The 14,672-nt window shown below is 41.3% G+C and overlaps 1 protein-coding gene across 2 annotated transcripts in view; it reads right to left on the bottom strand.

Annotated features, from left to right (window-relative positions):
• The window catches only part of EPHA4 (EPH receptor A4), a 157,058-nt gene that overhangs the window by 59,452 nt on the left and 82,934 nt on the right, over nt 1-14,672 (bottom strand). For both annotated transcript variants that reach the window (XM_061148647.1, XM_061148648.1), the window contains exon 5: nt 10,364-10,702. In XM_061148647.1, the coding sequence (XP_061004630.1) occupies nt 10,364-10,702 (339 nt within the window). The remainder of the gene's footprint in view (nt 1-10,363; nt 10,703-14,672) is intronic.

Raw genomic sequence — 14,672 nt, 5'->3', positions numbered from 1 at the left:
ATTGAGGACAAAAGGACAAGGGAACGGCAGAGGATGAGATGGTTAGACAGCACCACCAACTAAATGCACATGAGTTTGAGCAAACTCCGGAAGATAATGGAGGACGGAGGAGGTCGTAAAGAGTCAGACACAACTTAGCCACTGAACAACATACGCACATGACACCAACAAAAGGTCCCTAGATAAGAAAATTTTAAAAACACCTTTATCAAAGCCTTTATCAAAGAGTCTTTTTGACCAAACTGCCTGAGAAATTCATGTGCATAGATGATCAGTAGGAAGACGCCAGGCAAAAAGGAGTGGCCCACCCTTCCTCATGTTCCCTCTCTTCCCTTCCCTTCCAAGGTGTGTGTGCTAGTTGGTTGCTGTCGTGTCCAACTTCTTATAACCCTATGGACCATAGCCTCCAGGCTCTTCTGTCCATGGGGATTCCCCAGACAATTACACAGGAGTGGGTTGCCATGCCTTCCTCCAGGGGATCTTAGAAACCCAGGGAGTGAACGCAGGTCTCCTGCATTGCAGGTGGATTCTTTACCAGCTGAGCTACCTGGGAAGCCATTCCAAGAGTGATAGTAAATTCCTATCATTTGTATCCTTTATATCCTATAAGATATCTTAGACAGATTCTGTTTTAGAAAGTAGCTCCCATGTTTTGTCATAAATCACCTAAAGCATAGGAGAGCCATCGTAGAGCTCCTTGAGCACAGGCAGACCAATCTATCAGAATAGGGTAAGAAGGAATATAATGTCAGAGCTGTTTCTTCAGCTATGAGTCTATATTGGCAGCCATTCTGCTGAATGTTCAGAGATTCCAGCACTCTGGGTACCAACCTCCAAATGTGGGACCACACCATTAGTGACGTTTCCCATGGCTTCGTGAGACAAGTGATGTCTGGGATCAACTCTCTTTTTCTGTCACTGCAGTTTTGGGGCAACCTATGGAAATGTTTGGGGCTTCCCAGGTGGCATTGGTAGTAAAGTACCTGCCTGCCAATGTAGAAGATGTAGGAGATGCAAGTTTGATCCCTGGGTCGGCAAGATCCCCTGGAGGAGGGCATGGCAACCCACTCCAGTATTCTTGCCTGGAGAACGCCCATGGACAGAGGAACCTGGCGGGCTACAGTTCATAGGTTCACAAAAAGTTGGACACGACTAAGTCAACTTAGCATGCATGCATGGAAACATTTTTTTTTTTAGGCTCAAGCTAAGGAGGAAAACAAATGTTTGTTGGTGTGTGTGCACCTGTGTGTGTGTTGGGGGTGAGAAAAGTAGGCAGTGGGAGAAGATCCATTAAAAAAAAGAAAAAGAGAGAGGGATTTTTAATACTTATAGAAATAGCTAGGTAAGGTTTGCCTATCTCAACAGATTAAAAGTATAAAGAAAAAAAAATCCTCATGAATCTAACTGAAGACAACACACAAAACGCCCTCTCATTGTATACCAGGCTGAAAACAGCACATGGACATGGTTTCAGAGAAGGCTCTGTACAGTGGGGTGACAGAGACAGGTGTTTTAATTAGTCCCTGCAAATTTAAGATGTCTCCATGCAGGATTAGTTCTGCAGCACAGCTCTTGGTTTTCCTGATGTTTAAAGAAAAAAAAAAACTCCTTAAAGACATCAGTATGGAGTTAATGGAAGCCTTGAATAAAGTTTCTCTGGATCTCTTTATTGATGCTTAATTGCAAGCTGGACGCTACAGAGTCTGTTCTGGCTCCTCTGAGGAGACATTCATTCAGCCAGTGGGAGTCACAACTAGATAATTTAGAAGCCCGTCCAAAACCTTTCCTTGCCCTGTTCTGTTTATTTCTCATCTCAGTAGGGTGCTTATTTCCAAATCTCTTGATGGTTTCTCCATCAAGGGTGTAAAAGTTGGCGGTACTGTCTGACGCAACAAGCATATAGCATTGAAGAACGAAAAACCCATCAACATTAAGACTGTCGAGTGTTTAGTGGATGCTGGCGAAAGGATTTCCGTTCTCACAAATGAACATGTGTGTATGCTTAGGTAGGACAGAAGGGGAAAAAAAAAAAATCAGGAAAAATAATGTTCTCAGTTCCGGATGTATAAATAAAACTTTCATTTTCTTAGAGTGAAATATTCACCTCTTTAAAAATGCAACCCAATTTTTACTTATATGCAGTAATTACCTCTCAACTCTACAGAAATACTGTTTGTCTGTACTGTTCAGTCAACCTTGAAGCTGGATAATTTAGGAGGTTCCTTTGGAAGGCTTCTATTTTTTTCTCCTCACCAGGACTTGTGGCTCCCACCTTGAATACAAATTCATGGACTCTCATGCCACATGCAAGAAGCTGTAGTTTATTTTATTAGTTTATTTTATTATTAGTTTATTAGTTTATTTTATTCTTCATTATGATCATAATTAGTGAGCTTGCTTGATAATTATCAAGGTGGCAACAATATTCCACAGACATGAAATTATTTTATGTGTGAAGTTAGAATCAAGAGATTGTTCCTTTAAAAAGAAATTGTATTACATGTTTTAAAGATGTATATTGCCTAAGCATTACGAACTAAACCAGAAGCCCATGGTTGGATCAGAAATGTTAATGAGAAAACCACAGCTAGGCTTCTCTGAAGCCCATTGTGTGCTTGTTTAGGGCTACAATGACCCCGGTACAGAAAGGACTCCCCAACCAGCTTCCACCTTAGAGGTCCTATGGATTGCATACCAACCACTGAAGATGTATAACTAATTTTTCAGCAAAAGTTCTCAATAAAATTGATTTATAATTTGTTTGAAAAATTTTGAAATGTGCCTTTAGGAAGATTTCTGACTTATAGATTTCACTAGTTTCATCTAGTGATTTTTCCTTTACATTTCTTAGGAGTAAGAAAAAGAAAAAACACCATTGACTTGAGATCAAAGGCAAACGAGACGTCATCTCAGTGAGGGAGCAACCGTAAAAAGCAGCAAAGATGATTATTTTTAAAAAATGCTGCCAGCATCCAGGAACCATACAACAGTGCTTTGAATGCATGTTTTCAAGAAAACCGGAACACTGCCTTCTCAGAATAGTCCACCACGTGCCACATTCTATATTTAAACCTGAGTGTCAGTGGGGAAAGATTTGTGGTACAAGAAAGCAAAGGCCTGTTTGAAATCCTAATTGTTTTTGTGAAATCTTGTCCATAGAGTCAAAACCTCTAGAAAAGAGGTTGTCCTGCTAAATACCACAGTTGTCTCAAATGTGAGATGAACCTAAATGTTAAGCCACCTCATCCTTTGCCAGAGTAGTTTCTGACAAATGACACCAGTATTTCAGTATCTCTCACTGGTCTTTTTCAACTACAGTAGAGGGGTAGCGATTTTAATTAAGATTTCCAAATAATGATTTTAAACTACTTTTAAGGCAATATTAATTGGATATCTGCTAGAAGCTGGGCGTGTGGTTTCATATTTAGCCTTCACCATAAACATGTGAGGATGAAACAAGATAATAATGATGTGGGTAATGGTTAAGAATGTGGATGCTGGGACTTCCCTGGTGGTCTAGTGGTTAAGAATCTGCCTTTGTTTGGGATGAATAAGTACACACTGCTATATTTAAAATGGATAACCAACAAGGTCCTACTGTAGAGCACATGGAACTCTGCTCAATATTATGTGGCAGGCTGGATGGGAGTGGAGTTTGGGAGAATGGATACACGTATGGACTTCCCAGGTGTGGCTAGTAGTAAAGAACACGCCTGCCATTGCAGGTTAGGAGAAAGAAACGCAGGAGGGCGTGGCAACCCACTCCAGTATTCTTGCCTGGAGAGTCCTATGGACAGAGGAGCCTGGCAGGCACAGTCAGACATGACTGAAGCGATTTTGTGCTGATGCACATGCAGATACATGTATATGTATGGCTGAATCCCTTCTCTATTCACCTGAAACTATCACAACATTGTTAATTGGCTATACCCCAATACAAAATAAAAAGTTAAAAAAAAAAGAAAAAAGAATCTGCCTTCCAGCGCAGGGAACCTAGGTTCAATCCCTGGTCAGGGAATTAAGATCCCACATGCCATGGGGCAAGTAAGTCTGCTCACCACAGCTAGAGAAAGCCCAGATGCCACAATGAAGACCCAGCACAACAACAACAAAAAAGCAAAAAAATAGAATGTGGACTCTAAAAGTCAGTTACCTTCCAATGCAAGGATTGGCTCTGGCCCACTGCTTGATGTTGTAAATTAAGTTTTGGGGGGGACACAGCCACATCCATTCATTTACATATTGTTTGCGGCTGCTTTTGCTTTACAATGCAGAGTTGCATGCTTGCAATGTCCTACCCTCTTGATTTAGTCCTCCAGAGAAGGGATCAACAGACTTTTTCTGGAAAGATCTAGATGGCAAATATGTTCACAGGCATCTCTGCCAAAGGAACTCCACTCTGCTGTGGTTCTGGAAAAGCAGCCTTAGGCAGCACACACACAAAGGAGTGGACCTTTGTTTCAAGATAACTTCTTTATGGACACTGACATTTGAATGTTATGTAATTTCCAAACTTCACAAAACATTATTATTATTATTTATTATTCTCAGCCCTTCAGAAATAAAAGAAAAAAAAAAAAAGATTCTTAGGGGGCTTTAAAGTGGGGGATCAAGATTTGGGGTCTGGTTTGCCAAACCCTGCTCTAGAGCCCTAACTCCAGGAGATAATGAAGGACAGGGAAGCCTGGTGTGTAGCAGTTCATGCAGTCACAAAGAGTCGGACATGACTCAGCAACTGAACAACAACAGCCTTTCCCACAATCACCAGGACTGTGTTTTCTGCTTGTTAATTTGATTTTAAACCACATATGAGGCCCATCCAGAACTATCCCTCACCCCGAACAATAGGCCAGAACCACTCCGGTACAACACACTTCATCACCTTACCTATTAAGCCAAAATGGACTTTCTGAAATCTCTACTTTCTTCCTGTTTGTTTGCATGTCTAGGCATACTTACACAAGAGCCCCTTTACCATACAACTGCATGCATCTAAGAGACAGGATTTTATATACTGAAATTAAGAAAGCTTGCAAGGGCTCTTTCCAAAGTTCTTCTTCATTTGATGTGCGCAATTCTGTAGATTCTTCCCCTGAAATCACACAAAAATTGTCTAGGCTTCAGACCCCACAAAACCTGTTCCACTCCACCACGCCTGGAGTCCACTGCCTCACACAGTTCCTCTAAGATGTTTCCCTTTCTTCCACCATCTCCTTAAAGCTGTCCTCTCACTATCTGTAAGACAGGTAGCAATTATACCCAGTGGGGATGAGAACTCCCACTGCTCCCCATTATCTCACTCAAATAACATAATATGTCTAATTAAAAGACGGCCAAGAAACAGAATGGGAACTGAGCAGCTGAGTAAGTAATAAGAGACAGTATGCCTCGCGTACTTGGTTATTTTCTTTTCTCTACTCATTATTTTGGTTTTATTAACTTTATCACTACTTGACAAAAGAGTGTTCACTGGTTGTTTTTAATGTAAATAAACGTGTTAATCAACAGATGGGTGCTGAATATCTGTACTGAGCTCTGATATGGGTGCTGTGCACTCGCATTACAATGAGGTTCCTGCCACTTTTTATCATCGATGTGGTATCTTCTAACAGCTTTCTTAATGGTCCATCCTAGGGAACACGGCTAGTCTGACAAGCAGCACCAATTCATCTGATGGCAAAGCCCCTAGAATTTTCTCTACATGAGGCCCCAAAGGGCCTTTTATAACTGTCTATCCTCTGAGAACAGCACTGAGAGCCCTGCATTCCCAGCACAGAGTGATGGAACCCAGCAAAGACAGGTGGGTGATGGAATGCTGAAAGGTGGCCCTTGCTATGAAGTCATGAAATCTGTTTCTCAAATATACCACTAGACCAGAGTTTCTCAGTCTTGGCACCATGGACTGTTCAGACCAGATAATTCTTTGTTGGGCGGAGGGTGGTATCCTTTGCATTACAGGATGTTTAGCAGCATCCCTGGACTTCATGTGGTAGACGCAATAGCCCTCTCCCTCCTCCTAGCTTTGACACCTGAAAAATGTCTCCTGACATTGCCAGATGTCTGGGGGAGGGATGTGGAACATGTATACCTGTGGCACAGACAGCTTGGAAGGGCTGAGGAGAGGCAAGATTGAGATGCATTTTGACAATTCAGCTGAAGCACTTTGGGAATGCTTTCTTCTCTTGGAATGGCCTTAAGAGTCAGTTTCAAAACATCATAGGGAAACTAAACTCTCTTTCTTCAAGCTCATTGCTCATGGCTACAATTCTTGGAATTGTATAATCACAGAATTTTAGAATTAGAAAGGATCTTAGAGATTAGCTAGGTTCAAATGATTATGCAATCTACTGAGTACTGGAATTCATCCAAATCCAGTGTTAAGAGATGTTTTGTTGCCAGGACAGGACAGTTGCGCCTTAGAGAGGTTATCAGATGTATTTCCTTGTAAAGGGTGTCTAGAACAGCAGCATATGCAAAGTAAAAGTCAAAAGTGTAGGTGTCTTGGATACACTGTGGGGTTAGTAGAGAATATGAGCCATAGAGCTTCACCAGAATTTAAAACAAACAAAACAACCTAGAGCATAGTCTAGCCCCAGAGCTGGGAGACTGGTGGGGAGTTTAGGGGGTGCAGAGTGGAAACTGATTTGGTGGTAATATTCAGGTCTACTGCTGGCTGCCATCACAGAATTTTTAGCAAAAACATCCACATTTCTGTTGCTTAGTCAGGAAAACCTTGTTTCATTTATACAGCATTTCTCTCTCCTAGGGACACATTCTGTATTCATTTCCCTGAGATGGTCCACTTAAGTAAAAGTAAACTGAAGGAAAGTCATTTAGAAAACAAATCACCCAGCAGTCAGCCTATACATTTTTCATAAGCATCAAAACCATCTCTTCCTAAACAAAAGACGGAACAGTTGCCAGAGGATGGAAGATGGAGGAAGGAAAACGTGAGTTTTCAAGGGTAATCTCATTTTGTTCCTTTTGGACTGCAGTGGAGTGTAGGGAGAACATCCATTTTCCTTGTGTGATCTTTACCCACGGGACCACTTCAGCTGCAGCCACATCCCCCCTCCTCTTCTCACCTTTCCTTCATCTTCTTGGCATGAGGCAGGGGGTGGGGTAATGGAGGAAGAGAATTTGGGAGAAGTCTTATGTCCTCAGGTCAACCCATGCTGCTCTCTGATCTGCCTCCTGGCAGAGCAACCATTTGGGTGACCTGAGCCGAGCAGGCTTTGTCCTGGCAGGGAGCCGGCAGTCAGCCAGCTGGGCTACCCTGTCCCTGGGTGACGCTGGGTAAGTGTCACCAGAGTCAGTCCTTTTGGCCACAGATACAAAGCTCACATCCTTTCATCAGCTCATCAGCAATAAAGCTGGCACTTTTGAGTTCCCTTTGTCTTGTCCTGCCTTTTATTTCAATTGGGTTTGAACTCAGGAGGGGAGGAAAAGGGTGCTATTAGCCCCTTAAGCCACCAACTGTAAGACTGGGGTTAGGATGGCTTAAATAACCACATAAGAATACCGATCCATTCACACTCTATATCCCAGCTACTTTCACAACTACACCACATTCACAACTACAAGATCAAAGCCCAATTAGACCGCCATCTCTAGGCTCAGATACTCAGAATCTGGTCTCACAAAAGCCACTAGTCATCTACTAATTTTAAAGAAAGCAACTTTTTCCTTTTGGGAGCATGAATCTCCCTGGGTTCAAGCACTGGCTCTGACACGAGCTTAGGTGAATTTCACCTTCAAAGTGCTGTTCAACTGTGACGGCCCCAGTGATGGTGATGATAAAACCAGGAATTCTAGGTTTTGTGTTTGTTTGTTTCTAAATATGTTACCAGTGAGAGAAAGAACCCTGTGAAAACAGGACAAAAATGGCAGAATCCATGAAACTAGGTGGACTCCAGGTGGTTAAAGCTAACATTCATTTATTCTTTGTATTCCTTATAGAGTGAGACATCACTGCCTATAGAGGTCCCTAAGGAATTTAATTTAATGAAATGATCAGAATGACAGCAATTAGAATATAATTGTGAGTAAGTAAATATGCATAGGGGAACTTTGATAGAGTTTATGGCTGCTACATTCACCCGGAATTTTTGACCTACATTATTAATCTGCACTACTATGAAGAAAGGGTTTGTTAATCAAAGCTAAACCATCCCGACGATTCTGAATTAGTAAATCACGGCAGCATAATGAGGCAATGCTGTGCACACAGACAGCTCTCTGCTAAGTAGAAGCTCTCTGGGCGGTCACATAGGAGGTCTCCTTACTGAAAAGTTTTTTTCATTTCGAACCTCTTCCCACCATTACCCTTCACGAAAATTAAAATAAGGAGTTAGAATTTTGTCCTATTCAGCAAACCTCCTGGCAGGACTGCTTGCCATGGCAGAGAAAATCTCATTGTGTCAGAGGAATTCCCCGTTCACCTTTTTCCTAGATCTAAAAGAATTACACCTACATTTTTAATAAAATGTTGACTTTGTTGCCTTCCCTTGCGTAACATTTCTGCACATTTTCTTCTTCTGGAGGATTTTTGGCTGGTCTTCCTTCTGTGCTCTGTACCTCCTGGCTTGGTAGGGGTTGACATAATCCCTTGGCTTGAATCCTTAGGTACACCGACAGAGAAGTCTCCCCACAAAATCTGTGGGAGCCAAGCCTGTCCTCAGCACATCTCCCAGAGGCTACCCTCTGCCAAACAGAATGATTTCACCTTGTACAGCTGAGGCTTCAAAAGGTTCCTTCCTAGTATTAATTCTGTTAAGAATACAAAGTAGAGATGTACTGGCGGGAAGCCGGAAAGGTACAGTGGGGGCAGAACATACCGATTGAATCATAAACCAGATTCTCCAGGGGGTTCTCAGACCACCTTCCTGGCTCCCTGGAACTCAGACACTAGACATCCTAGGTTTCTGAGGATCTATGGGCAATGTTTCCATTACCTTCTTCCAAAAGACAACTAACAAAAGGCTGCCATTCAGAGTCCTTGTGACGCTATCAAAACCTCCTAAACCATACTACCCACTGTAGAGAAATAAAACTGGTTTCCATACAGTGTTCACATCCTAAAAGTGCAGAAATAAAAGGCAAACGCATAACCAGAGGACCCGTTCACACCACATATATTAAAAGACTGGTCACATCTGTGTAACTGAAACTACCTTCCGGGAAGGTCTGCCATTCCAGAGCCAGTTCAAAATTCTGCCGCATTCTTAACTTTTTATTTATTCTAGAGAGTTCAGGGGAAAGTGAGAAAAGAATGGCTTTGGATTGGAATACTGGAATAGTTCTCACTATAGAATCAATTAGTATAGATATATTTTACTTAACTATTGAGTGCACTTACTGAAACATTCATTTAAGAGAGAAGTGCAGTAAGAGGCAATAGGGTTGTTGGCAATTTATAATCCTTTCCCAGTGAACTGTGTTGTTCTTAATAGCTTCACAAAAGGATAAACCATGGTCCTTTCTTCCTCCACCCCTTTAAATCCCCAAAAATGAATAACAGGGAGCCGGCAATGTGAAACATGTGGTAGAAATCCAGAATGAAAAATTAGTATGAGAAAGTGTGGGGACTGCTTTGGGGGAAGAATGGGAGTAAGTGAGTCAGGAGCAGAGCCTAGAAATCTAGATTCTCATTCACACTTTGGAAAATCTGATATTAAAGACTGGATAACAGTTCTGAAATGAACTCAGCAGAAACACCTCAGGAACAGAATATATTTTCTAGTCATCTGCATTAGAAGAGGAACGTGTGCAGGAAATGAGGTACATTAACTCTCCTCTCCCACCTGCCCAGTGTGAATGTAACTATGAAAGTGGCTCCAAAAGTAGGATGTGTTTGAAGGAAAATTTTGTCAACCACACAGATAAAGCTCCCCATTAAACCATTCATTGTTCACAGACTTATAGGGTAATGCTAACAAAGACCTGTGTCAATAGTAAAATAAATAAATAAAATAAAACTACAGCTGCTAATGTTTTTGTTGGAAAATACAAGTGTAGCACTCTGCGTGGCTAACAATCAATTTTGTATTCCTAAATAATCAATGCACTGTAAATGCACTGATAGCCAACCATGACCTTGTGATTAAAAAGGCCAAGACACATCCCTTACACGAGAGGGCCAGCAGGGAGTGACCCAATTCACCGTCATCTGTTTTCAACCAGTGTCCTAGACTATGAATAAATATCCTTCTAAGTATTGTTTATATTATAACACAATTCACACATTTACGATTAGGTCCCTGTAATTCTTCCTTAAGGGCAGAACTTCAGCAACAGGCACAGATATCAACATAAGCTCTTTATACACATTCAGATCCTACAACAAAGTGGATGTAATTCCTACCGGCTTGGTTGGTGGTCACAGTGACGGACACGGATTGGTCTGGGCTAGGGTTATACTTGGACACACCATTCACTGCCCAGATTTCAAACGTGTAGTTGGTATGAGCCAGGAGGTCAGTGATGGAGACCTTGGTGGTCTTCAGGCCGTTTTGCTGTGGGGTGTAGTGGACCCCACTTCCACAGGGTCGGCACTTGCTGGAGTCACCCGCTCCACACTTCTTGCATACGACATTGTAGGAAATGTCCTGGCGGCCACCCGTGTTCTGAGGACTGCTCCATTCCAAGTTCACAGAAGTCTCATTGACATTTGAAATCAAGTTGAGAGGAGCAGATGGTGGGCCTGGAGGGGAAAACAAAAAAAAAAAATTCTATCAAATCAAGAACTGAAACGAGCCTTTTGGAATCTCTCAGAACTTATATTCTTTTCTGCAGATATAAGAAGTAAGACGAGCCCATTTAGCAAAGAAAGCCAAAAGCAAATCAAGCCAGCATAAATCATCTAAAAGAGCAATATGATAGAAGGCTGTCTGTGTGAGTGTCATTCTCTTTTCTGTACAAACAAATGCAGCAGTGACCAGAGATGTGAAGTAACTCTATATCAAATAGGCTCCAAACAACTTTCTCTCTGAAGTGACCTGGCTATTTTTTCTCATAACTTGTCTAGCCTTACTCTTAGCATTTGAAAGATGTGTACACGATTGTACTTCTAGTTCCCAGGGCTGTTGCGGGACTCTGGCAAACTACTAGTTATGTACCACTTTTGAAGATAAATGATGATTCCTAAGTACAGTGTGTTATCAATATGGAATAAAGTTAACTGGATGGCATACATACCCCTCTTCCATCTAACATGGCAGTTGAGAGTTAAGCTATTTCTGGGTCATTAGTAGGAACTGGTTTAGCCTGGCTGCAGAGAAGTACAGTTGTTGAGAAATCTCAACTCCACGGCAGGATTGTGCAAAGGTGCCCAAGTCTCCATGGCCTGATCTTTAGCTGACCAGGGCTGCACCAGGCCCTTCTCATTTCTACTGACATCAAAGGTTTCCAAAATATCTGGTGGTCATGATTGTTTTGAAACAGAACTGATTGCAGACAACATAGTACTTAGTTTAAAAATAGTAACAATAAATACCAGCACAGAACCCTCTGGATTCTCGCTGTAGATTAGACTCTAGGCCAAGATGTTATGACACAAGCTGCCTTCAGGGAGAAGAATCAGGATGGGAGAGAAAAGAGGGGATTTTCCTGATCTGACATGATTCTAAAGGTCTAAAAGATGCCTGTCACACTCTAATGAAAAATATTGATTCACCGCAACAACTGGAAAGTTCTCTTTTTGCTTCCCTCTTTCCCATTTTGATCTTCAAAGAAAAGAGCCGAAGTAAGTATCAATGAAAAATTGAGACCTCTTGCTTATTATCTCTATTCTTACTGCTAATTTACTTGTAATCATTGCTTTCAGGGAAATTTGTCCCTGTTACTCAGGAAAAGGAAGTTAAAAGGAAGTAACTGGCAGGCTTCCTTATCTAGTCAATCATAATGGAATATACTGTTCCAGACTAGCCATTGCCAGAGAATTGGAAGAGGTAACTTTATGAATGAGGAGTCACACTCAGTATTACTGAGTTCACAGTGACGAATGGCTCAAGGATTTTGGTAGTAATATTGAACAATGGTAATTCATCTCCTTTTCTTCTCATACAACTTAATTGAAGACTGTAACAGGGTAGGGAGGACCTCCTAATCTCCCTTGGAGACTAATTACTGACAACTTCTCTCTCTTAGTGTTAAGACCTGATTCCCATCCTAAGAACCTTAAACGAAAAACAGTGCTGTAAAATTTGTGTTAAAGGACAACACTGCCCCCACAGAAGTCCTCAGAAAAAAAATGCGTAAATTTCTTTCTCATTTAGATTTCAAATTTAATCTCTTTGGTCCTTAGTAAAGTGAGCATTACTTTTTTTTTTTTTTTAAATAACGTGATTAGAGCTATTTGAAATAACAGACACTTAGAGCCAGATAAGATGTTAAAGATCATTTGGCTAAATAGTTTCATTTTATAGATGAGGAAATTGAGAGTCAGAAAGTAGCGCTGATAATACTGAAAGTTCGTGCAATCTAATTAGTGACAGAGTTCAACTAAAATCCCAAAGTACTAACTCCCACACAGTGGGGTTATTTCCACATTAAAGATAAAATAACAACAAAATCAGGAGCTTCCACCAAAGTTTGAAAGGCAAAGACAGGAAAAAGGACCAAGTATCTTCAATTCTGTTCAAATTCTGAGGTGCTTCTTGCCATCCTAGTGAAACTGATTGCTAGTCTGCTGCTAAAGTTGACCACAGCTTCGTTCACAAAATGGGTCAAGCCACTGGTTCTTATTTTGCTGTGACTTTCAGGGTTAAATAAGAGCGACTCTTAAATCCATTAACCTCCTTGCCAAGATTCCTAGTCCACTTTCACATGGGAAAATGTGACACAATGAATCAAGCACTGCAGAAGCAAAAAGTCAGTAATTAGTATGTAGGACGGGACATGGCAGTGTCTAAACAGAGAAGAAATGGAGCAGAAAACTAAATGGTCACAGGACTCAGAGATATAACACTGCCACGTGGAAAAAAAAATAAAGATGCTGCAGGGTTTCAACATGGAGGGCTGGCATGAAAACAAGACACAGTCTGGAACAGCCTTCTTCCTTCGGGCAGCGATTTTTAAAGAATCTACCCTGGAGTAGGTGCTCAAAGGAAGACAGAGAACTAATAAGCAAGCTCGGAAGTTCAACGCTGCCTCCATGAATGGTTTGGTGAATTTGTTCTGCATTTGTTTCATGTTTTGTTGCTATAAGGAGTGACGGCTCCTTGGTGGCATAGTAGCAGTTTAAAAACTGGACTATAACTGGAGAATTAAGGTGGGGGGAATGAAATAAAAGAAACGTGTACCCAATATGATTGTTGGCCTACATAAGCTTGGGAAAACACACCTGGAAAAGGCTTTTATAAATTAAAATCATTACAGTGGTTGTATTGTCTGTGTTTTCTCTTTTCTTGAAAATTCTTGCCAACTAAAAGATGGTAAATACATCAAGTGTATTTTCATATATAGGGAAAGATCACCTCTTTCTCAGAAAGGAAGGCAACTTATTCTCGAGAAAATTAGAAAAAAGTATGAACTTTAATACAGACAAAAGTCAATCTGGGCCAAACAGTCATCCTTAATACCAGCATTTTAAAATAATTACCTGTAGACATGACTGAAGAGTAAAAAAATGGTATCCTTAGCAACATGAGTAGTTCTCCCAATAAACACAAGACATCCAGAAGGGAAAAAACTTAACTTTTACATTATCTTGTCTTTTTTTTCTGGAAGTACCAAAACCTAGCAGGAACTATGGACAGATCCCTGTGGCCCCTGCATGCAGTTTGTAGGAAAGTTTTAGCCTCCTGGGCCTCCCTCAAGTTCCAAAGAGCAAATCTAATCAGAGAAGAGAGAATGCACAGAAACAAAGGAAAACAGTCAAGCAAGAGAAAATAATAATCATTTGGCCATAAAACAAAATCAAGGACATTTAGTTCCTCCTCAGTTCAGTTCAGTCACCCAGTCGTATCTGACTCTTAGCGACCCCCAGGACTGCAGCACGCCAAGCTTCCCTGTCCATCACCAACTCCCAGAGTTTACTCAAACTCATGTCCACTGAATTGGTGATGCCATTCAACCATCTCATCCTCTGTCATCCCCTTTTCCTCCCGTCTTCAATCTTTCCCAGCATCAGGGTCTCTTCCAATGAGTCAATTCTTTGCATCAGGTGGCCAAAGTATTGGAGTTTCAGCTTCAGCATCAGCCCTTCCAATGAATATTGAGGGATGATTTCCTTTAGGATGGACTGGTTGGATCTCCTTGCAGTCCAAGGGACTCTCAAGAGTCTTCTCCAACACCATAGTTCAAAAGCATCAATTCTTCGATGCTCAGGTTTCTTTATGGTACGACTCTCACATCCATACATGATGTGATGGATCATGGAAAAAGCTCTACTGGAAAAGCCATAGCTTTGACTGGATGGACCTTTGTTGGCAAAGTAATGTCTCTGCTTTTTAATATGCTATCTAGGTTGGTCATAACTTTTCTTCCAAGAAGTAAGTGTCTTTTAATTTCATGGCTGCAGTCACCATCTGCAGTGATTTTGGAGCCCCAAAAAATAAAGTCTGCTACTATTTCCCCATTTATTTGCCATGAAGTGATGGACTGGATGCCATGATCTTCGTTTTCTGAACGTTGAGTTTTAAGCCAATTTTTTCACTCTCCTCTTTCACTTT

Source organism: Dama dama, chromosome 8 (genome assembly GCF_033118175.1).
Source record: "Dama dama isolate Ldn47 chromosome 8, ASM3311817v1, whole genome shotgun sequence".
Lineage (NCBI taxonomy): Eukaryota > Metazoa > Chordata > Mammalia > Artiodactyla > Cervidae > Dama > Dama dama.
Note: the sequence above shows the minus strand (reverse complement) of the source record. Positions and strands in the feature narration are given on the sequence as shown.